Source organism: Melospiza melodia, chromosome 22, assembly GCF_035770615.1.
Source record: "Melospiza melodia melodia isolate bMelMel2 chromosome 22, bMelMel2.pri, whole genome shotgun sequence".
Classification (NCBI taxonomy): Eukaryota; Metazoa; Chordata; class Aves; order Passeriformes; family Passerellidae; genus Melospiza; species Melospiza melodia.
Window position 1 is genome coordinate 3,701,741 of NC_086215.1, and position 24,119 is coordinate 3,725,859.

General features: G+C 53.9%; 1 protein-coding gene across 1 annotated transcript; it reads left to right on the forward strand.

Annotated features, from left to right (window-relative positions):
• Positions 1-5,409: 5,409 nt before the first annotated feature.
• Positions 5,410-23,581, forward strand: TPRN (taperin). The gene is made up of 5 exons (XM_063174314.1): positions 5,410-6,378; positions 6,460-7,605; positions 21,176-21,353; positions 21,561-21,688; positions 22,488-23,581. The coding sequence occupies exons 1-5, from the start codon at positions 5,410-5,412 to the stop codon at positions 22,548-22,550; spliced, it is 2,484 nt and encodes an 827-aa protein (XP_063030384.1). The 3' UTR covers positions 22,551-23,581.
• The last annotated feature ends 538 nt before the right edge of the window (positions 23,582-24,119 follow it).

Below are 24,119 nucleotides of genomic sequence, written 5' to 3' on the forward strand. Positions count from 1 at the left end.
TGGGCTGCAGGGATGTGCTGGGCTCTCCCTGGGGAACGTTTCTCACTGGGTCACTGAGCTGCTGCTGCTGAGGCTCCCTGGGCTGCTCACTGCCACCATCCCCTGGCTCAGAACCAGCTCAGGTACACACTGGGAGGATTCAAAAAGCTTGAGTGAAAGGTGGGGGATTATGAGATAATTGGCTTCTAATTTGGTTTTTAGTGCTAATTCCCGTTGCAGCAATACAGACCCACCTACAAAGTGCTGTAAAGCTGGAGCTGGTGCAGAGCTGGGAATTCAAGGACAGGGATCTTTGCCCTTACCTTTGCAATGCCCTAAAAGCCCCAGAGATAAACACAGCCAAGGGGGGCCCCTGAGCTGGGATCCTGCTCCCTGCCCTGCCCCTGTGCTCAGGCCTGGCTTTGCAGGGGTTCAGCTGGGGGAGGCTGAAAGAACCCAGCAGGTTTGGTGCTCCCCATCCCAGGGAACCAGGCTGGAGTCCTTCCCAAACGTGCTGGATGGGCTGCAGCTTTTCTGCTGTGTATTTCCTGTTGTTCTTTAATAACTCTATTCCTGGAACTGGGTGACTTCAGTTGTGATGCCAAGCAATGACACAACCTTAGCTCTCAAGGGCTGGGAGCCAGGGCCCTTTTGGGATTTTTTTTTCCCCTTGGAGTTCAGGCTCCAGTTTTCACTTCCAGCTCCCTTTGCTTCTGCAGAGTGAGGGGACATCAGCAGTTTCTGAACAGAAAACTCGATGCCTGAGTAGCAAAGAGAAAAGGAAAGGGTGACAATGGGTCTGGTGAATGTGGAGGAGGAGAGGTTATGTCCAGTAGTGCCCCTAAACTCTGAGATGATTGAGCAAGTTTCTTTCAGCTTTCACAGAAAAAGAAGCAATGTTGTCAAAATAAGGGGGGGACCCCCAGACCACTTCAGTGGAATTGATCAGCTGACAAACCTTGTGAAGATAAACCACTCTGCTGATTCTGCCTCTGCTCTCTGTGGGTTCAGAGGAGCTGACAGAGTCCTGCTCCTTCCCAAGCCCAGCTCGAGTGCAGGGCAGGGCGGCTGCAGCCACACAGACCTGCTGGACACCCGGAGCCCTCCTTGCTCTCCCGTGCCAGCAGGAAGCTGGAGGCACAGCAGGGCCATAAGGAGCTGGAAATGCTGGGCACAAGAGAGCCCTGGGACGTGCTGGTTTGGGGCCAAAACAGCCTTGAGGCAAAGGGAGAGTTTTGAAAGCAAAGACTCTGCTCTGCCAGCCTCAGTGGGCCCTGGAGCAGCAGGCAGGCTCCTGGGGAAAGTGAGAAAAGGTTCCAGTGACCCCAGCACCCCCAGTGTGGTTTCTGGCTGCTGATGCTGCTGCTGCCCTGGGCTGAGGCCAGCCCTGCCTGACTCAGGAGCCCTCTGCCACCTCTGCTTTCTCTCGGGTTCTGCTGCTTTGTGTGGGATAACCAGGCCTCGAGTACACAAATGTTTCTAGGGCTAAAGACAGAATTTAATAAAAATAAACGTTTCTGGGAAAGCTGTTTTTTTTTTTCTTGTTTTTGTTGTTGTTATTGTCGTTCTCTGGCTGAGTTTATAAACCCAGGAAATGGCACCTGGCAGATGCTGTGTGAGGGAAATGAGGTGTGATGAACCCGTGGTGCAGGTGAGGGACCCACAGGCACTGGGCACCTCTGCATGGCAGCAGCTACACACAAGGAGCAGAGCACATGAGGGACAAGAGGCCCAGCTGCAGCTAAAAGGGGAGGAAACAAAAAAATCCTGCTAATTAAACAAGGGACCATGTGAGAGCCACAAATCCAGTCCTGGGGATAGGACAGGGATAGCTCAGAGTGATTCAGGTTCCAGCAGCATCTGCAGCTTAGTGAGCATGGGGTGCTAAGGAATTTAGAGCGCATTAGGGATTGTGCCTCTTCCTGGGAGCAAGGCTAATCCCTGAGCACCCTCCCAGACACAGGAACAGGGCCCTGGGGAAATCCAAGGGAGGTTAAAGGCCTGGTAATCCCCTGGGGAAAACAGACCGGCTCCAAAACAGCACGTCCCCAGGAGGGCAGAAGGCAATGAATGAATTCTGATAAAGCACTTTCTCTCCCAGGGGCCTGTTTGAGTGAACTGCCACTGGCTTGAACTCCGAGCTGCAATTTTTCTCTTATCTCCAATGCTGACAGTCACCTGCATGATCATCCTCTGATAGATGTGGTAACTGCAGCCCCTCAGGACAAAGAGAAACAGGCTGGACAGCTCTGGCATTTGGGCCATTTTTCTTCAGCCCTAGGATCACAGCCTCTGTTTCTCCACCCTCCCCATTTGGGGATATTCTCCATGTGCCACCACCACAGTGAGGTGGGACGTGCCATATTCACCTCAGCTGTGTGACAGATGACAGAAATCACCTTTGATCCTTTACCACACACTACACAGCCTTGTGGCACCACTGGTGCCTGGAGGGCCTGGTGCCCAGAAAGATCATCCAGATTCTTTATCCTTTATCCTGGAACCATTCCATGTGTCCTGGTTTTAAATCAGCACCAGGAGGTACAAAGTCAAATTTGCTGAGAAGCCCAGTTACAAGGGGTTACTTTTCCCTGTCGCTTCTTCCCTCTGCCTCAGTGCTCTGTTGCACCAGTGGGTGATGGACACAAACTGCAGTGGGAGCTGTTTAAGGTGAAATCACCCAGAGTTGTGCTGGGCCCTGCTCTCTCCCTGTCCCCTCATCCCCTGGGGCTGTTCCTCACACCCAGCCCCTGCCGTGCTGTCCCTGCCCTCTCCTCCTGCAGCTCCTCAGCCGCACCAGTCGTGCCCAGCTCTGTCCGTGCCCAGCTCTGTCCGTGCCCGGCTCTGTCCGTGGCACTTTGCCATCACAGCCTGCCAGGGCTGGCCCTGTCATCATCACACCTGGCTTTTGTAACCGAGCGTTCCCTCCTGTGCCAAAACACGAGCGGGATTCCCGGGAGCAGCCCCGGGCACCGGGCCGGGGTTCCCTGGGTGCGAACACATCGGGATTAGCTCCAGGCTCCGCTCGCCGGCCAAGTCCCGCTGCCCAGCCCTTGACACGGTTCCACTGACTCGGCCGGGGCTCGGAGCACTTGACAGAAATGATGGAAGGCTCTCAAATCCTGACTGGCAGGGGAGGGGATGAATAATGGCTGGATTTATTGTTTTGTTCTAAAGGCAGGCGGGCATGCGGTGAAACCAGCAGATGTCAGGTTCAATGTCCACAAAGGCTGGCGTTTTCTTTGCGCCAGGTGCAGCAAAACCGTGTGGGATTCATTATTTCAGGATTTACGGGCTTTACAGAGTCTCAAAAGCCAACCAGACAAGACCACGAAAGAGAAATCCATTGAGATCTCCGGGCACAAAGGCACATTGTTGGCTCTGGACGTGCCTGAGCCGTGAGTCACCAGAGGCGGGGAAATGTCTCTGCCCGCTGGCTCCGCTTCATCCCCAGCCCCGGGCACCCCGCGGCCCTGCTGGAGGCAGATGGAGCGCGATGGAGCCGTGCTCCAGGGGTACAGCAGGTCACGCGTGAGCCCCACAGCACCCGCGGTTATTTGAGGTGAAAGGCTGGAGCTGCCTCCTGCCCCTCCCCGCGGGCACCGGGCGGGGGAACCGCGGCAATAAAAGCTGTATTGTGGAAAATGCGTGTGTTTTATGATTGGCTTTTCGCAAATATTCAAATGAATATTGTATGTGTTGTGTTAGAAAGTGATGCTGTGTTAATTCTCTTAAGTACTGTGTTAAATATATATATTAAAAAAAAAAGTTAAAATAGAAACTATGCTATGTAAGATACTTTTTTTTAAAGAAAGGACTCGCAGCAAGATAGCAGCCACGGGACACTTAAATCTTTCAGAGAAAAAGAATTTATTGCCCTCTTATCAGAAGAAACAAACTTCTTCCCGCCTCGAAGGCGCTGTTAGGATTGGGAGGAAGAAGTTGACGATCACCAGACAGAATCCTGTGTTTGAATGGAATTTATGCATCATGTATGAAGTGTATGAATATGCAACAGGCTGTTGCTTTTAAGGGTTAATCCTTTGTTAAGGAGTGTCCTTTTTCGGGCTCCTGCTGCCCAGAAAAAGGTACCCGGACATCCGTAACTCTTTGTATTTATTATCTCATATTGTCCTAATTCAATTTGTCCAAATTGTTGTTACTCTAATTGTATTACTATTTTTAATAACCATTTTATTACTATTAAACTTTTAAAATTTTAGAAACAAGTGATGGGCGTTTTTCACAGGTATCATTGCCGGGTTTCGTTTGAAGAGGGAGCGATTGCTCTGTTGCGGCTCGCAGGGCAAAGGTAGGAGCGTTATCAGCAGGACACGGAGCTGCTCCCGTAAACACAGCTGCGCTTTGGGCTCCCGGCGGGGGCAGTGCGGGCCGGGCGCGGCTCGGGGACCTCCCCGAGCCCTGCCCAAAGGTAATTCCATGTCACGCGTGCCGTGTGCCCCGAGTCTCCCAGGGGAGGGAGGATTCGGGAGGCGTGGGAAGCGCTGCTGCGCTGCCGAGCGATGGTTTCCTGATTGCGCACACTTCCCAAAGGCACCTGCGGGCGGCTGATAACAGGCGCTGACTGGAAATAACGCCGCGGCGGCACTTCTGCGTCCAACAAGTGCTGCCAATGAATCACTGAATTACTGAATCACAGAAATAGCTGGGCTTGGACGGGACCTCTGGAGGTCGTCCTGTGCAGCCCCCTGCCAAGACAGAGTCTTGGTGACGCAGGAACGCTTCCAGGTGGGTTTGGGATGTCTCCAGAGAGGGAGGACGACTCTCCACGACCTCCCTGAGCAGCAAAGAGCAAAATGGGAAAAGTGTTCTCCCACTCTGCTGCCATGTGCCATGGAAAACTCCACTTGTGTCCTCAGAGCTCTCCCCAAAACACTCCTCTGACTGTCCGGGTAGCACAGACAGTGCTCCAGAGTCAGGGGCTGGTTCCCTGTTCCTGCACAAGCACCTGCTCTGCCTGCGAAGGAGGTGACCCCGAAAGGCGTTTATCGACCCTGCCCCCGGCTGGCACCAGACGGACCAGTTCGGGATGGGGGAATGGGCACATATGGCTGTTTTGTATTTTTTGGGATTCTGTGTCCATCACCATGGCTCGTGTCCCGGGCCGGGTGTCCCCTCTCTGAGGGGAGGGCGATGGGGCGGCGGGGCCCGGCCGGTTCCCAGCCCGGGGATGCGGCACCACCTCAGGTCACATCACCGTGCCCGGGCCCCGCCGCTGTCCGGCAGCCCCGCGGCCCTTGTCCCGGGCAGCGGGGCGGAGCACTGACCCCGGCCCGGAGCGGGGCGGCCCCCGCGCACCTCCGGCCCCGCCCCGGCCCCGCGGGGACGGCCCTGCCCGGCCCGGGGGCGGTGCCGCGGGGCCGCCCCGGTGCGGCGGGGCCCGGCCCGCAGAGCCCCAGCGCCGCCGCCATGAGCAGCGCGGAGCTGCCGCTCGGCGCCGGGCCGCGGGCAGCGCCCGCCTGGCAGCGGGAGATCCTGGAGCGCAAGCGGGCCAAGCTGGCCGGGGCGGGCGGCGAGCCCGAGCCCCCGGCCGGGGAGCGGCTGGTGGTGGCGGAGAGCCTGGGCCCGCTCCGCGAGAACCCCTTCATGCGGCTGGAGAGCGAGCGGCGCCGGCTGCGGCAGGGACGGCCCGGGCCCGGCGCCGCGGCGCGGCCGCTGCAGCAGCTGCTGGAGCTGTACAGCGCCGTGCCCGGCATCCGCACCATCCGCGCCGACAACATCCTCATCATCGAGTCCCGCGCCGACCCCGCCGCCTGCTTCGCCGCGGGGGATGCGCCGCCCGCCCGCCGCCGGGACCCGGCCGGCGCCGACCCGCTGCGGGAGCTGCTGGCCCGGCGCGGCGCCGCGCTCGCCGAGATCCGCGCCGACCAGGTCGTCATCTACGAGACGGCCGAGCCGCCGGAGCCGCTCGAGGCGGCCGAGCCGGGCACCGTCAGCCGCCTCCTGGAGAAGTTCGGGCAGCGGCCGCGGGGCCGCCGTCGCCGCGTTGGGGACGCGCTGCCCGGGACCGGCGGGGCCGCGGCTCCGCCGCAGGTGGGACCGGGCGCTGCCCGGGCCGCGCCGCCCGCTCCGCCCGCGGGACCCGGCTCCCCCCGTGCCCCCGTGCCCCTCCAGAAGGGGCCCGGCTTCCCCCGGGCTCCGGCGCCAAAGGCGGGACCGGCATCTCCGCCCGCGGTCCCGGCCACCCCTCCGCCGCTCCCGGCTCCCCCCCGGGCCGCCACCCCTCCAGCGGTGCCAGCGGCCCCCCAGCCCACAGTCCTGCCGCCGGCTTCCCCCCGGGCTGTCACCCCGCCGCCCACGGCCCCTCCACGGGTTGTCACCCCCCCGCCCACGGTTTCCCCTCGGGCTGTCACCCCCCAACCCACGGCACCTCCCCGGGCTGTCACCCCCCAACCCACGGCACCTCCCCGGGCTGTCACCCCCCAGCCCGCACCACCGCCCCGGGTTGTCACCCCCCAGCCCGTGTCCCCCCAGCCCACCCCGGCTCCCCCACGGGCTTTCACCCCCGAGCCCGCGGCCCCCCAGCCCGCCCCGGCTCCCCCCCGGGCTGCAGCCCCCCAGGCGGCCCCAGCTGCCCCCAAGGCTGCGGCCCCTCAGGCCAACTGCTTTGTCCACAAGATCAGCTCCAACTCCTTCACGGTCACACCCCGGGGGCAGCTCCCCAGCGCCCGCGTCCCCGAGCCCGGCGCTGTCCCCGCCGGCCGCCCCGCAACGCCCAAGGGGCCACCAGTGCCATCCACCAGCCCTTCCCATGCCAGAGCCAACGCCAGGAGGCCAAAGCCGGAGCAGGCCGAGGTGGCCGTGTCCCCCCTGCCCAGTGCCAGTCCGGCCCCCAGTGCCACCGGCGCCGTTCAGCCGCTCTCCGCCTCAGCCCCCCGGGCCGGGGGCTCCTTCGAAATCCTCCCGGCCCCCAAACCCGACCTGGCGGCCATCCCAGCCCACGATCTGCAGGCACAGGCTCTGGCCAAGCTGCGCCTGAATTCGCGCAATTCCTTCGTGTTCGTGCCCCGCCGGGAGGGCAGCCCGGCTCGGCCGCCGGCGCAGATTGCCAGGCCGGGGCCGCCGCCACCGCCCTCGGAGGAGAAGGCACCCCCGGAGCCCCCGAGGGCTCCCGCCCCCGAGCAGGAAGAGCCCATCACTTACCCAGCGGCGCCTGTGGATCCTCTGGTACCCGTGACTTACATCGATGACATTGTGGAGCCGGACAGCGGGGCTGGCCCGGCTGCGAGGACGGGGAGCTTGGCGGATCAGCCCGGAGCAGCTGGCCCCGACCTGGAGATGGAGTTTTCCTCTGTCCCCCTCTACAGACCGCACTCTGCCCCCCAGCAGAAGGGAGGCAGCACCTTCACTGTCGTGCCCAAAAGGAAGCCCGTGGCCCCGGGGCTGCAGGCTGTCCCCGATGCCAGCGGAAGGCCGCAGCGGGAGGAAGAGGAGGAGGAGGAGGAGAGCAAAGCGAGAGGCAAAGCCGTGGAGAACGCTGATGGGCCTCAAGTGGGGGTACCCCATAAAAAGCGCTACCCCACGGTGAACGAGATCGAAGTGATCGGGGGGTACCTGTCCCTGGAGAGGTCCTGCATGAGCAAGACGGGCTCGCGGCGCAAGAAGGTAACTGGGCACTCTGTGCTCAGCAGCCAGGCTGCCAGTGTCCCCGGGCTGCTTTGGGTCTGGCTGCTCACGAGGCACTGCTGGGAACAGGGCAGTGTGTTTGCCCCCTGTGGGAGCCAGAGGCTGCCCTCAGACCTGGCTGAAGCTGGGGGTAAAACGGACTGGAAAACAGGAGAGGGAAGGTGTAACCCCACCACACTGATGCGAAGGACATTTCAGAATGGTGATGAAGGAACCAGAGATTAATATTTCTCGTGGTATCCAATATTAGGACAGTTTGCAACTCTGCAAGCCCAGTGCCTTATTTGCTTTTACTGTCTCCTGGAACTTTAAATGGTTCCTAAAGGGGAACCACAGCTGGGAGATGGGACTTGGGGTGTTAAACAGAATTTGCCCTCAGGGAGGGGACACTGGGGACTGTCCCACAAAGCAGCTGAGGGTGGGATATGCCCTGTGACAGCTGCAGGGCCTCTCCCACCCCAGCCCTTCTTGGAGATACGATAATGGAAAGTGAAGTATTTCAGGAATTTAGGAAATCAGGGGGAGCTGCGTGCTTGGAGCAGCTGTGGGCTTGCCCTCTCCCTCTGCTCTGCTCGCTGTGTCTGAGGGGTTGGACGTGTTGAGCTGCCCGTGGTCCCCCAGCAGTGTGGCAATGGTGTCTTCCCCTCATTAGTGATCTATTGATAGAGGCTCAAGAATTAGGTCTCGATTAGGCAGAAAGAGATCAGCAAGAACTTAACTCCCATTGATAGGATTATACCACCTGCTTCTTCTGAATGTGCAGCTACAGCTCTGACGATCCAGGAGATGCTGATTGCTCCAAATGCCTTTGGAGTCAGTGAATGCCAGATTTTCTCATGGCTTGGGGAGTAGCATAGATCCTTGTGAGCCCTAAATTGAAAATTAATCTTTGTAGAGTTTGCTGAAATGCATCTGGACGTGACAAGAGGAGTGGGGAGAGCTTTGGGCTCTGAAGGCAGCACACTGAGGTGGCAGATCCCGACTTTTAGGGCTGTGGTGTGACATGTTTTTCCATAGTGGGAATTGTTGTGGGACATTTCCGTTACCCAAATCCAAATAGATAACTGAGGGACTGAATCCACGTGGGTGCCTGAGGTGCTGAGCATTATAATTTGAGGCAATCCTTTGAGCAGGATGCATCTCATTTGAAGGGAGGCAGGCAGTGCTGCTTCCCTGGCTTAACGCTGTCAAATTCCTCCCTAAGCACATGCAGCCTGTGGTAATTTGATGGTGACTAATGCCGGGAGCAGGTCTGGAGCACCTTGAGAGACAGAGCAAGCAAATGAGCAGGAGTGTTGATTCCTGCTCAGTGCTCCTGAAGTTTTTCCTTGTTTTCCTACAGGGAAGTGCTTGGTCAGACTGGAGTTGTTCTGCTGCCTAAACACCTGCTGGCTTGCACTCATTGCAGCTGTTTTGGCTCTGTTCAGGTTCAGTTTGGGGTGTTAATTTGATTTACACCAAATCAGGTGTGTGGTATAAATATTAAAGCAGCATTTACAGTTGTGAGTGCTCTTAGGATGGAGCAGAGGGCACAGAGAGAATCTCGTGGGATGGTCGTATTTGGGTCAGCCCTACTTCTGATGGAGCTGAGGAGCTGATTTTTCTGAGCAGGGGATGCTGTTGGGGCACAAGGAACAAAGCCTCAAGTAAAACCAGTTAAATGGTGTCCAGTGGAAGGTATCCTTGTCAGTGCAAAAAGGAGGGAGGGAGGGAGATGAGCACAGGTCCAGTGCAGTGGCTGAATTGTTTTTTGGTTGGTCAAACCAGACCAAAAACCAGAGAAGTCATGTCATGTCCAGCCTTGGAACTGTCTGAAACTTGCCAGGGGAAAACTTTGAGCAGCTGGCAAGTCAGTCTTGCTGAAGTCAGGAATTTGGGCTACAGACCTCCAGAGGACCTTTCCCAGCCTAAAATATCGTGTGATATTGGTTAACTACTGTTTTGTGTGTCAGTGGTGGATTTGTGTGACATTGGGCAGGTCATGGAGCTTCTCTGCCCCTGTTCTTATCAGCTTAACAGCATTATCTGCCCTGCTGTGCAGCTGAGGTGCCAAATACTGCAAGGTGCACACAGAGCTGTCCCCTAAGAGCTGTGTGTGGGGTCGTGCTGCAGGAGAACTTGTGCAAACATTTGGTTTCTGAGAGGAGAGAGATTAAAAGGCAAAGGAGAAACTGCCTGTTATATTTGCAGAACTCAGGAAGCTGAAGCAAATAGGGATCCTTTGAAAAATAAGATGGAGCTGAAGGAAAGGAGTCAAGACACGAGTTTCTGGGTGAAGTTAAATGTGGTATGGGAGAAACACCCATTTTCCTTTGAGTTCCTTCCTGCTCAGTCAAGCACAGAGTATGACTTTGTAGCAGGGTCTAGGAGATGCTGATGGGAGACAAATGGAAAGATTTGTGTTTACTCTTGACCCAGAGGATGTTTGTGGCTGTACTCTGGGTAATAAGGCTGAGTGTTGATGCCTGAAAAGGAAGGAGCTTGTATTAAGATGCATTCCTTGGTTTCTTCCCAAGAGATCACTCTGTGTCTCCAAGGCAACCAGCCAAAAACAAGAGTTCTGTTTTGTAGCTGTCTCGGAGTTTTCAGAAACTTGATTTTGGCCTGAATTGGGCAGAAACAGACTGTTCTTGTGAGCTGGGACCTGCAGTTGTTTGTTAAAACCAATCCTCTTTCTTTTTTGGGGTGTCAAAACCTGATGCTGGTTTTAGTGAGCAGCTCCTGTGTATTTTGGGGTGAACAAGCCCTTCTTGTGCCAAGCATCTTCCTTTCCAAACCTTGCTTTGTAAAGATCTTTAATTATGCTCCATATTTAAGAAAGTAGTGCTTAGTGAAACTTCAAGAACTTGGAAAAGTTTAACTGTTTGCTGATGCCCAGCAGGAATCTGGGAGATAAAAAGGTCAGCAGAGTCTGGAAATGCTGTGGATCAGTGGCTGGCTGTGCAGTCAGGGGTAATGATTTATTAGGAAGGAGGGTGTCAGCCCTGCCAGTCGCACACCACTGTTCTGTGAGATGCAAATGGTGTTTTTCTTCAAATGTAGAAATTCAGCCTCCCTTTTCCATCCCCATGTGTGGCCTCTGGTTGCCTGACTGTGGCAGCAGTGCCAGCCAAGTGGAGCTGCTGTGGTCTGAGTGTCCTGATCCACATCCTCCGTGGCTTTTTGGAGGGAGGCTGGGACAGGCTGGGTTCCAGCACTGCCCTGCACAGAGGCAGCTCCAGCCCCTGCTCCTGCCTGCTGGCAGTGGCTGTGGCACTTGTGACTTTGCTGTGGCCTGGGGGATGCTGCTGCTTCAAGGCCTTTCAGGATAAACAACTTGATTGCTCCTTCCAGACCTTCAGATATGTGAGGCAGCTGTTACTCTGGGGGTTGGAGCTGGAGCTTGCTGAAGGAGAGGAGAATGATGTATTGGAAATGCAAAATCTGTTCCCAGCTCTGTTGTGGAGCTGCTGTGGGGGCACAGGGGCTGTGAAGGTCAGTGTGGGATGGGACACATCAGGGTCTGCAGGTGGAGGGCAGAGCCCCAGCCCTGCTCACCCTGGGGGATGGATGAGCTGGAGCTGCTGTGCTCCTGCAGCTTCAGGTGCCTTCAGGGCTGTTCATCTGCTCTGGGGCTGTTTTGAGGTCTCTGCAGGCAGTACCACCAGCAGTTCAGATAAAGCACTGTGGATGGTACTCCATCTGAGAAGTGTGTTTGCAGCTCCAAAGGGATGTGCCAGGAGCTGCTGGGCAGCTGCTGGAGGAGCTGGCTGAGCTCTCAGAGAGGACAGGATACATGTGCAGGGGTGGAAGGAGACCTACTGACCTTTATTCTAAACTGGGAATGGGGCAGAGGATGCAGCACACTGTTGGTGACCTCTGCTCAGGGCTTCTCTTTGTTATTGAAGTAAAGGCATGTCAGCAGTGCCAGGAGGAAGGGAAGGCTTTGCTGCAGGATGTGGATCTTTGGGATCTCAGAGGATAAAATCTTGCTCATCTGGGCTGACAAGAGTCAGTGGTGGTTTGGTTACCTGCCAGAATAACGTCCAATAGAGTTGTTGGTGAGATAGAAATCTGGGTTTCTGGAGAACATGTGGTTGGTGTGTGGAGGAGAGCTGGGCAAGGACAGAGCAGTGCAGGGCCAGCTGGGCTCCCCATGATCAGTCACTGGCTTTGGGATTCAGGCTCTCCTCTGGCTGGAGGCTGCACTCTGCCCTGGCCCTGCTCCTCTGGTGTGTCACTCCTGCAGAGCATCCTGAGTGTTTTCCTCTCCAGGGTCCGGTACCTCCTGCAGGGAAGGTGAATGAATTCTGGCCAGGCCAGCCAAAGTCCTGTGAATAACAGGACCCGAGAGCCAGCAGACATCAGGTTGTTGATGGATTTAATGTTTAGTGGTTGTCACAGCTGGCAGCTTGCCGTGTGCTGGCAGGCGAGTCGCAGCCCAGTGCGAGCGGGGATTACGGGAACAAGGCTGCTGGGATCCAAACAGTTGGAGTCTAAAGCTTCTAAATCGTCTTCAAAGATGTTCAGCTGAACTTCAAAAAGTTCCATCTTGCACAAACTTTAGCATGGTCCATGTCCTAATCTTTTGAGCTGCATAAAGCCTGAATGTGGCTTCCAAATTGCCACTTAAAAGTCTGTTAAAAGATTAGTTTAAATACCCCTCCGTTTTGATCATGGGCAGCAGCTTTGTTGCTCTAACCTGCTGAACTTCCTGCTCTGTAGTTTTCCATCTGTTCAGTTCTGCTGGAGATGGTCTCCTGTGAGAACCAGGTGTAGCTTTGGGATGTTGGCAGGGATCAACATTTCCAGCTGCTGCCCAGACCTGTTTGGAGCAAGTCTGCACAGTGTGGAGTCTAAATGCTGGTGGCTGCCTGAAGTTTGTTTTTGCAATGTATAACACAAGTAAATTAACCATAACACAAGTAAATTAATTTAGTAGTAGAAGAAGAAATCTCTCTGCAGGAACTCCTTTGATGATGTCATCCCTGTGTTTTGGAGGGGTCAGGACAGAGATTTGTGTTCTTTAGCTCTTGGGGAACTGCGTGTTCCTGTTCTATTTTCTGTCTCTGGCTGTGCTCTGCTGGGGCAGATTCATCTGCCACCTTTAAGGAGGGGCCATGGCAGTATCTGACATGGATGTATTGCATTTTTAGGAGATGAGGTCAGCAGAGATAAGTCATGCTCAGGAAATAAGTGTCTTGGATGATGAAGTGCAGCCCCTCCCCTGCAGAGATGATCTCCATTAGCTGTCAGATGGCAGCAGGCTCTTTCACCCAGACAGGGCCATTTTCCTGCCCTTTGCTAATTCCACTGATTGTTTTTTCTGTGATGTTGATGGCTGAAGCCTGGAAATCAGCTGCAGTTACAGCTTTTAAACCACTTCACAAGCTGCCCCCGAGGCTGTCAGTGGGGCAGTGGGTGGTTTTTTGTTTCCCCACTACATGCCAGCACCTTGAAGTGCTGAGACTTTGTTGTATGAAACCATGGCAGAGTCTGAGTCAGATTTATCTCATCTCATCTCATCTCATCTCTGTGGTGGGAAACTTTCTGTGGCTGAGGCTCTGCATGGCCTCACCACTCCCATGCTTCTCATGCTGCAGTGACAGTCTGAGCTGGTCCCAATTCCCCTGCTTCTCTTGCCCCCATGTCCTGCCTGCTGCTGTCAGCACTGCAGGAATGGACAGAAGGGCTAAAATAGAAACTCTGACGCAAATCAGAGCCAAGCCTGGCTTTGAAGCTGGTTAGGACATGCCCAGGGCTCAGCCTGCCCCAAAGCTCAGGAGGAGATTTGAAGTACTTTGTGCTCTAACTCTAATCACAAGGATTACAGTTAACGTTTTCTTAATCAGTTTGCCTAATCTGTGGACCAGATTGGAGATGGTTTATAATTTCCTTCCATCTCAAGGTTTCAGTTTGTTTCAGGTTTGGGTTTTCCTTTCCACTCTGGTTTTTCCAGTACGTGGTCATGGTGTTGTGAGAAGAACAGAGGAGAAGAACACTGGGGTGGCTGGGGCAGGAGTCCTGCCCCAAGTCTGTGTTATGTGTGGGGAACAGTAGGGAAAATGAAAATATTTAGTTTCTGGGTGCAGTGGCAGGAAAGGAAATCTGGGTAAGAGCTGCTGCAGCAGCATCCCCTTCACCTCAGGGGTTGTGCTCACACCCCTCCCAAGTGAAACCTGAATTTGAAACCTATTTACAACCCAGGCTCTTCCAGTGAGTGCAGCAGTGCGTGGGGCTGGGAGGATATCCCTGTTTGTGTAGGAAGAGTCACATGGAGTGTCAGTATCACACGGAGCGACTTCACAAACATCCTGGGAAAATCTGGGCCGGAGGAACTCGGGGCTGATGTTTTCTGAGAAGTGCCCTTCGGATGTTCTTGGGAACCTGGCAGGATGGAGCTGCTGCTCTGTGGGCATTAGAATGCAGGAAATATCTCAGACAATGACTTGTGTGTGTAGGGAAATTGTGTCACTTGCAGCTGCTGAAAATGCAGCTCTGAGGGCACATCCCTGAGGCTCCTGGTGAACCTGCTGCACTTGCTGCTCATCAGGGAAGTTCCTTTTGCATGTTAAAAGAGAGAGCAGGGGCAAGAGAGACACGAACTCTGTTGTGCAGGTGATGCTGTTCACATCATGGGAGCCTTTGGTCCTGAATGAGCTCCCTGACAGGGTGGGAAGTAATTCTGCTCCCAGCCTCTCTCTGTTTCCCATGGAATGATGCTCCATGGGTTCCATTCCAGCACCAACCCAGGTATTTTTGTCAGCTGCTCTGGGCAGTCTGGGTTGCACAGAAACATTTATGGGTGGCAGCTTCATCAGTGCACCTCGTTGTAGCTACAAATGGGCTGCTCAGAGCTGCCTGTGAAATCCTGGGCTGTTGGGCAGCTCTGTGTGGCTTTTAGAAGGACACCAAGTCTTGACACTACTTGTACCTTGCTTATGCTGCTCCCTTTGTGCATTCAGATGAGATTTGTTTCGTACAAGCAGGGAGATTTGTCCGGTTCTTAGGGGCCAAATAAGTAATTTTTGAATTGCTTGTTAAGCTGGGGAAGGCTCTGGCTCCTCTGCCTGCAGATGTGAGGAGGAATAAAGGGCTCCCAGGGTGAATGGCTGCTCTGTGCCCTGGCACACTGGGGCTCCAGCTGTGCCTGTGTGGGCACTGCAATCTCCCCTTGTCCTGCACAGTGAAGGGAAGAGTTAACCAAGCCACCTGCCCCACATGCTCTGGGGGCTGTCCCTACCCTGCCACCTCTCATCAGGAATTTGAAACTTGCCTGTGTCTTGCACAAGGAGTTTAATATTTCGAATCTCCATGCATTGCTCCTATCTGCCATGTGCTTCAGCATATTGATTACACAGAGCTGGCTTTGTGGGTTGCCTTGTAAATGGAGACTTTCTTGTTTTGCCTTGTGGCTTGGGAGCTGGGATGTGATCCTGAAGGAAATGTCTCCTTTGCCAGCCACACAGGGCTTCCCTGACGTGCTCCTGCTGTAAATCTTTAGTGCTGTTAGCTCTACTCAGTAACTCACTGGGGTGCAGTCAATGGCTGGGCAAAAGTCAGTGTTACTCTCAGGAAACACTTCTTGGAAAAACATGATCAAGTGATTCTGTGTCATAGTTCCAGTTCCCCAAAACTCTTCCTCTTGTACAGAAAAGTACATTTCTGAGCTGCCATCTGCAGTTTTCTGGGCACACTTAGAGTGCTTCAGCCATAGCAGTACAGGGTTAATCTGATATAGGAACCAAGCCTCGAGTGCCTCTGTTCCTAGGGATACTTGTCAGGGAAAAACCCTTTATTCTGTGTCAGGGAAAGGCTTCAGAGGCACAAAAGCTCCTTATCTTCTGAATGATAGCAAATGCCTTGGTGATGTGCTGGTGATTCTGCAGTCCCCAGGGTACTATTTCAGGCTGCCCACACAGTCTGTGCCTGGAGTTATTCAACAATTTGGGCTGACACATGACTGTGCTTTCAGGACAAGCACAGACACAGAGACAAGCTCGTTGCTAACTCCAAAAAATTGTCTCATTTTCCCAAAAAGCTTTTATCTAAAAGTTTCTTTTCATGGGAGTTGTCTAAATCATTGACTGCAGGCTGCTGTGAAAAAACTGAAGGTCTCTGCAGAGGTTTGGAGTTTATGAACTGCTTTTCTGTCTCCTTTTACTAAATCTGCTGCTCTGTGGGACTGGTCAGATGGGAAGAGCTGGATAAACCCTTTGGGGATCTTTGTCCACTCTATAAAATCTCTGCTTCTACCCTGTTGCCAGTCTCACAGCAGTTATTTGCCTGTGCAGAGACCTTTCCTCTCAGTCTGTGGCAGCTGGAGGTTGTTCTGTGTCAGAACCTCCTCTTTGTACAGGTCCTGAGCCTGCACCCACCAACCCCATGGGTCTGGGGCTGGAGCAGCTTTCCTGCCCTGCCCAGGGGCTCTCTGCAGCCCTCCCTGGGATGCTCTGTGTGCACAGCCTTGCTGACACTCCCAGCTGGCTGCAGTTTCAGGTATCAGGTGGTGTCTTGTGCCTCCTTGACCCAATCTTTAGCCAACCAGTGCAGCAGCAAATGTTCCTCGATGTGAGGTGCCACAGGAGCACAAGGTTCTTCAGAGCACTTGTTTTGTCTGTGCTTGATCTCTCAGAGATGTCAACCCCTGCTTTGTGTTCATGCTGGATCATCCTGCAGATAGCAGCCAAACCCTCCTGTGCTGCTGAGAGGAGGCAGCTTCCTTGTGGGGGAAGAGGAGAGACAGACACTGATCTTGTGACACAGAGACATAGAGACATCTCTTGTCTGTGGTGACAGGGACAGGAGCCAGGGCACGGCTGGGGCTGGGCCAGGGCAGCTCAGGCTGAGCTCAGGGCAAGGCTCTGCCCCCAGAGGGTGCTGGCACTGCCCAGGCTGCCCAGGGAATGGGCACGGCCCCGAGGCTGCCAGAGCTCCAGGAGCCTTTGGGCAGCGCTGCCAGGGGTGCCCAGGCTGGGGCTGCTGGGGGGGCTGGGCAGGGACAGGGGCTGGGCTGGGGGATCCTGGGGGGATCCAGCTCAGGAGATTCTGTGATCCTGTAGTAGACCAGGTGTGAAAAGCTGCTTTAAATCACACCCAGCAGCACCTGCATGTCCTGGGAGTCAGTGCAGTGCCTGGATTTGTCACTTGGGAATTATTGAGGCCAGAGGATGATTAGAGGAGAATCAGTAGTGAAGAGAGCAGGTGTTGCTCCCTGGTGCTGCTCAGCTGTTTGGATCTGGTGAGGCTCTTGATGGGTTGGGATGTGCTGGAGGTGCTGTGGGGTGGCACAGGGCAGGGATGGAGCCCAGCTTGTGCTTCAGCACTCACCATCCCATCCTGCTCCTCAAGGACAGAGCAGGGATGGCAACTCCAGCCGGAGCCCCAGGTTTGGGAGATGGGAGCCACTCACAGGAAGGGGAGAGGGGCTCAGTCCTTCCCAGCCCCCCTGTTCTGGGCTGCTGTGATGGGGAGCAAATGCTGACTCAGACTCTCCCTGCTGGGATAGAATTATAGGATGATTTTATTCATTTAATGTCTAGAACAATTCATTTTCCTGACTGTTACAAGGTGAGGATTTGGATTGTCAAAGAGGTTTCAGTTTAAAAGGTGTAAACATCTTACTTTGGCTCATGAGCCAAGCAGCAAATGTAATAATGGGTGGAGAAGGGAAAAGCCACAGTAAGGAGATTCCTTCTGGGGCTGAGGGTGCAGAATAACCCCTGGAGACTTTCTGAGAGGTCCCTGGTGTGTGAGAAGCCATTGTGTCTGCTCTGTCATTAATACTGCCTTGCAGAATTTCTCCTCTCCTTTTGGAGGTGAGGTGGCTGCAGACTGTCATTGCTCATGTTGTAGGTTGGTTCTATAAATTGGTTATTTTTGTTTTTAATCAGTCTCTGTATTTGGGGGCTCTTTGGTGGCTGGTCTGGGTGCAGCCTGAGTCCTGCCAGCCTGACACAAGGTTGACTTCTCTTTTCTAAATGAGATCTGCATGACTACTCAGGTTTATGCTTTGTTGGGCAATGTTTGCCCTGCCTTCTCTTTCCTGGATATTACTCATTACTAGTTCAAATCCTAGCAAATAAATAAATGATTTTTGCTATGGCAACAAGAACCTATTGATTGAACAGCAGAATGTTTCCTGAAAAGCCTGATTTATTCTTTCCAGTATGATTGCTGGACAGAGTATTTATACATAAATTTATAAATATATAAATTTCTTTATATATAAATTTATAAATGTATGTATATATGGGTTTGGGTTGGACCCTGAGTTTGTGACACAGCTGTGGGTGAAGCCTCCAGCTGAGCAAAGAGTGACAAATCCCTGCAAACATCCACAGCTGAAGGGTGCAGAATTCTCCCTTGCCACAACTGGCAGCTGCTGCTGGGGCAGGAGCAGGGGAGCAGTGCTGGGCCAGGCTGAGCAGAGCCTCTGGCTGGGCTCCAGTGAGCTTGGCTCTGCTGGGACACGCTTTTCTTCTACAGAAACGTCCCCTGGTGCCTTTTGTGTTCCCATGAAAGTCCCTGTGGTCTGGCAAGGCACTGCTGGCTGTGCAAACCTGTTGTCTGTGCCATGACTGGGCTCTTGGTTTTCCTTTCTGGCAGGTTCCTGGGGCTGAGGGCTGCCTGTGTTCCTGCACACAGCACTCAGCTGGGCTCTGGAGCCACTCACAGCCTTCCTCTGCCCCTGTGTCCCCCGGTTTTGCCTGAATGCTTCACCCTCCCTGTTGTGCTGGGTCAAGCAGAGCTGCTTTGTGCTTCCCTGAAAGCCTTTTGTGCTCAGAGAGGGGAGCTCAGGTGCTGCCACAGCCGGCTTTGGGCTTTGGGCTCTCTCCCCATGGGCAGGGCTGGGTGCCCCAGGGTCCATCAGTGCCAGTGCCTGGCTGTGCCTCCTGTTTGCTCTGCCTGGGTGTGCCCAGGGCTTCATTGCAGCACCCTGGGGCTCTGCCTGCTGCAGGCTCTGGGAGCAGGGGCTGGCATTGCCACAGGGCAGCTCAGGGTGCTCTGGGGGAACCTGTGCCACGGTGCCCCTGTGCCACACAGCAGCCTGTGTGAGCCTTGCAGGTGATCCTGGCCCCAGCTGTGCCCTGGGGCTGGCTGGTTGCTCTGTGTCAGGGGCTCCAGCATTGCCTCCTGCTTGAACTGGCTGTGGGGAGTGGGAGCTGTTGGGTTTGGGGTGTTGCTGCTGTCTCTGGGCTCTGTGTGGGGTGTGGGTGTCTCCAGGCTGTTTCTGCTCTCTGGTTTTGCTCCCTGCTGAGGCTGTTCTCTCCTCCAGCACTGCATGCACCTTTGGTCCAAACTGGACTAAAAGTCATTTTTCTTAGAGATTTCCTCCGGATAGCAGAAACCCAGGAACATTTAGTTCCATCTCCCAAGCTTAAATCCTAAACCCCAAGGCATATCTCTCCTGTTTTCCATGTTTAGCTGAGTACTTCTTGCCCCTCAGTGCCATTGGCAGCACTGATTAATGGCCTCTGTGCAGTTTCTGGGGTAGCTCCTGGGCTTCCAGGAGCCCTGGGCACCTCCACCCTGGTGGCCTTTGTCCCTGGCAGCATGGCTCATCCCCACGGGACAGACACCACATTGTGAGCACTGACAGCCTGGCTCGGATCAGGGAGCATCTAGGTCAGCAGCAGGGATGGGAAATTCAGGGAGCAGCAACTGGGATGCTCTCAGCTTCAGCACCATTTCATTCCAGTCCCTTTTCTCTCAAATAGAATCAGTCTTCTGCTCTGTGTCATTTGGGGTAGCAGGGGCAGGGAATGGGGATAGGCAGCTGCTTCCCTCCATGCAGTTTCCATCCTGCCTTCTCCTGGGGGCAGGGGAAGGAGCCAGCCCGTGTCCCAGCTCCATCCTGCCCTGGGGCAGAGCAGCTCCAGCTCCAGCTGTGCTGTGCAGTGTGGGGCAGCTGCAGCTGCTCCCTCTGGTACCCCGATTCAAACACAGCTCCTCTTGCTGCTTTGCTGAAAAGCAGCAGTGAAATGCTCCCTGTCCTGCTCTGATCCTGCAGCGCTCCAGGGATCCTGTGCATGGGCAGCACAGGTGGCACTGTGACCTGCTGGCAGCTCTGGCCCTTGGGGACATCCAGGTGTGACTTGGCAGCCCCTGGTAATGCCACTCCAGTGCTCCTACCACTGCTGTGACAAGGAATGGGTGCACCTGAGCACTGTGGTGCCTGGAGCCAGGTGCCACTTCCCTCTGGGGATTTTCTGTGTGACAGAACCATGGGATAAATGTGCTGCACTCACCCCTGGCCTGTCATTACACAGCATCTGGGGAGATCAGAACCATTATTGAGCTCCTGCCACCTGTCACAAGTTGCCATGTCCTTTCCATTCTGTTCATAACCCTATTAGCTGAATTTTAATTGTATTTAGAAGTAAAGGGATCACAACACCCTTTTAGACAGCTGCTGCTGAACCTTGATCTGTGTTGGCTAAATACTTCCCTACTTTTGGCATCAACTTATTCCTGGCAAGCTTAGCCTTCTTATTTGTCTGATGTGTGCTGGCATCAGCAGTTCTCTGCTCCTGGGTGGTTATTTTCTGGAGTACTTACAGAGTAAGTATTTTCTGGTGTACTTACAAAGAGCTGTTTTGCTTTTTCTCCACGTTTACTTTTGCTGGTGTGAAGTTTTTGCCAGTGAATCTCCTGTGCAGCTGTTGAGGTGACCTGTAAGGAGCACAGTGGTAGGGAATGAGTGGGACAGGCAGGGCTGCTGGGGAGCAAACCCCTCCTTTTCCTTTTCAGCTTGGATGAGCACATTTGCACAGGGAGGAGAGCTGGGCAGTCCCTGTTTCCAGGAGAAATGCCTTCCTTCATTCCTGGTTTATTTACGCAGCATCCTAATGTTGATTACAGTCCTGTAGCCAATCCCAAAGTTTCTTCCTCAGTTATTCACAGGTGCTGAACTTCTCTTAGGGCAATGGTTGCTCTTAAACCCAATTCCATTTTTAGTGTTTTTGCTCTCCAGGTTTCTTCATGGCCATAAATTCCGGTTAGCCCTTGATGAACTCGTGTGTTTGCGTCACTTTCATTTCTCAGTCTCCAGTTACGGTGGAAAGGTCATTAGTGACAATACTGGATAAAACTGGTTTCAAACCAGAACCTTTAAGGCCTCCCCCTTGCCCAGTATTTTCCCTGTCTGCTACCACCTGTTACCATCTCTCCTTTAGCTGCTTCCTGCTTCTCACTTCTGGTTTTAAGCCCTGTTTAATGTAGCTTAAATAGCCATGTTCTCCTAAGACTGGAGTCCTGATCCTGTTTCCTGGAGCTTGGATACACAAAGGAGTTGCCAGGAATTAGCAATGTCACCTTTCCAACATGTGGGTGCTGGGTGTCAGTGTGAGGGGCTGGCAGAGGGCACAAAAAACTGCTCCAGACCCCTTGGCTCTGCCTTTGGGCTTCTCTCAGCATGGCAAGAGATCCACCAAGGACTTGGGCAGGGACTGGGGCATCTGCAGTGGCTGTTTCAAACCAGGGGGCAGCCCTGGCCCATGCCAGAACCAGCATGGGGATCAGGCAGTTCTTGTGCTTCTCCCTGATAATTCTCCTTTGCTGTTGTCAGATGAAGATCTCTTTCAACGAGACAAGTTTGCAGACGATGTTTGAGTACCCCTCAGAGAGCTCCCTGGCAGAAGAGGATGAGGAGGAGGAAGGACACACTTCTGAAACAGATGAAAAATCTCGGACCTTTTATATTCCACGCCCAAACAGCACTTTGCATCCCAGTACACCTAACTCAGGTGAGTGAGGCACTGTGTGGGTGGGCACCGTGGGGTTTCTGTGGTGTCTGACACTGCCCACGTTTCCCACAGCCCTTAAGGGTGGAAATGCTAGTGGAGGTGAACAGGGAGCTGCAGATGGGCGGCATCCAGGCTGTCCCTGCTGGGATCCTGTCCCACTTCTGTTTGGGGTGGTGAGGAATATTTACCTCATCTTTGTCCTTCCAGCAGATTTATCCAGCTACACCCCAAAGCACTCTGTGAAGTTCAGCGAGTGGCAGGAGCAGAAGTATGAGGGTCCTGCTGCAGAGGGATCCCTCCCAAAGGATGCTGATTCCCAGGGGAACCAAGTTATGGTGAGTCTACAAATAACCAATTCTTGTGCTCCCCTGTGGGGTGGGGGTTGTTCCAGGCAGCGGATGGGACAGGATGTGCCTTTCCCTGCACACCTGTGTTTGTGTTCCTGCCCAGGGAGCTGTGGCACTGCTCCCAAAGGAACCATCTCACTGCCCCACTGCCCCTCCCTGGCTGTGTGGAGACTCAGGCAGCTGGCACACTCTGCTCAGCACAGGAAAGACATGGATCTGCTGGAACAAGTCCAGAGGAGGCCATGGAGATGCTCCAAGGGCTGGAGCTCCTCTGCTCTGGAGCCAGGCTGGGAGAGCTGGGCCTGCTTACCTGGAGAAGAGAAGGTTCAGGGATAGCTCAGAGCCCCCTGTAGGGCCTAAAGAGGGCTTATAAAAAACAGGGAGTATTGGGAATATTTTTTTGTTGTTGTTATTAAATGGGCAGATGATAGAACAAGGGGAAATGGTTTTAAACTGAAAGAGAAGAGATTTAGATTAGGTATTGGGAAGAAATTGTTCCCTGTGATGGTGGTGAAGCCTTGGCTCAGAGTGGCTGTCCTTGGATCCCTGGCAGTGTCCAAGGCAAGGCTGGACAGGGCTTGGAGTGACCTGGGGTAGTGGAAGGTGTCCCTGCCATGGCAGGAGGTTGGAACAAGGTGGGTTTAAGACCCCTTCCAACCCAAACCATTGCAGGACGTTCTGGGGCACGTTTGGAGGGGGGCACTCACCAAACACACCCAAGGCACCATGCGGGGCCGAGGGGGCTCCTGTGGCCCGGTCTGAGCCGGTGTCCTTGCTCTGCCCACAGCTCACCCCGGCGGACAAGGGCGGTCTCTCGGATTTCAGCAGCGAGCCCGCGCTCTATTTCTGAGGCTGCCGGGCAGGAGGGGCAGCGCAGCCCGCACCGCAACCGCGGCTCTCCCCATCCTGCTGCCAAGGCTGGATGGACCACGTGCTCCCATCTGGGCATCTGCGGACAATATTTGCACTGGATTTTGGGACCGAATCACTGCTCCCGAGGCGTATGATTTATTCTGCCTGTGGCCTTGCATGTTCCTTGTTCAAGATCAGCTGCGGTTAGGCAAGTGTGAGAAGGACATCTGTGATTCTGGGATGGATGTGGATTTTTCTCAGTGCTTGTCTGAGTCCAGGCACTGTGCAGGGTCTGGACAGCTTTTGCAACCCTTCTCCCCAGTGGAGCACTGGGCAGTTGGGTGGGTTCACAGCCTGACGGTGATTTGACACATTGGGTGTCAGTTTGGAAAACCACTGAAGGTTCGTGGTTTGTCCTTGGCATGTTTCCAGCTCTGGTTTCACTGAAACATCATGGAATTCATGTGCCAGTTACATGCTTGTGGAATTCACTGAACACCCTGAGGGAGGGATGGGAAGAGCAATGAATGCCTTTAGATTTAGATGTTACTTTTGCACCAATTAGTACAGAATTGTCCAGGCTGCCTCCAGCCTCTTGAAGATTCCCAAACATTGGCCATAGCTTTGGTCTGTCCTTCCCAATTCTGGCATCCAGTCTCTGGGAGTTGCTGGTTGTGCTCCAGTTTGCCAGCTCCTCTTGTTGCTTTGTTCCAAACCTGATTGATCTCTCTTGGTTGCTTCCTTCAAGCCACACTTGCTCTGCTCTTCTAGTCAAAGCACAGGAGGGAAGTTTCACTCCATTCTTCTGCAGAACTTGAACAAGGAATGTGGGTTATTTTTTGTTTTTTCTAGGATTTTTATAGTTCTATTATAATTGTTTAATGCAGCCAATATGCAAAGGAATCTGCTAGAATCTTCCATTCAAGTTTTCTACTACTGTAAACTCAGGGTCAAAATTGCACTCTGGAACAGATGGAGCAGTGCTGCTAATGTGATTTGTACTTTGGGATTAAAAGAGATGTGAGAACAGATCCAGCCTCTTTGGGCTTTATGGAATGAGTGGGGTGTGATCCAAAGGAACAGGCTGCTATCTCTGATTAAATTTGATGGTTCCTGGTTTGTCTATTGTAGATTGTGAATGCCTGCTCAAGTGACACTGCCCTGTGAACTGAAAATGCTTTGCATACCTTGCACTTGGTTTGGTGTCTGTTGGAGCAGCAAGGGAAGGTTGTTCTACTGAAAAACAGGATTAAATTTTGTTAGGACATCCCTACTTGTAGTTGTTCCCTTCTGCCCTGGGTGCCTAAATACTTTTGGAAAGATAATGAAAAAAAAAAAAAAAAAAAAAAGAGAGCTACTCAGTAGTTTTAGATGTTGGCTGGGGGGCCACCACAAAGAAATATTTTGCACCTCCTAATCCATTCCAAGCTAATTTGAGATGTGCTGCCTGTGTGATTTGCCTGGAGCAGGATGTGTCTGCAGTGCATCTGCCTGGGACATGACACAAGGACCATGGAGCTCCACGTGTTGAGGCTTCTCCCTTTAATAAAACACTTCAGGATAAGGT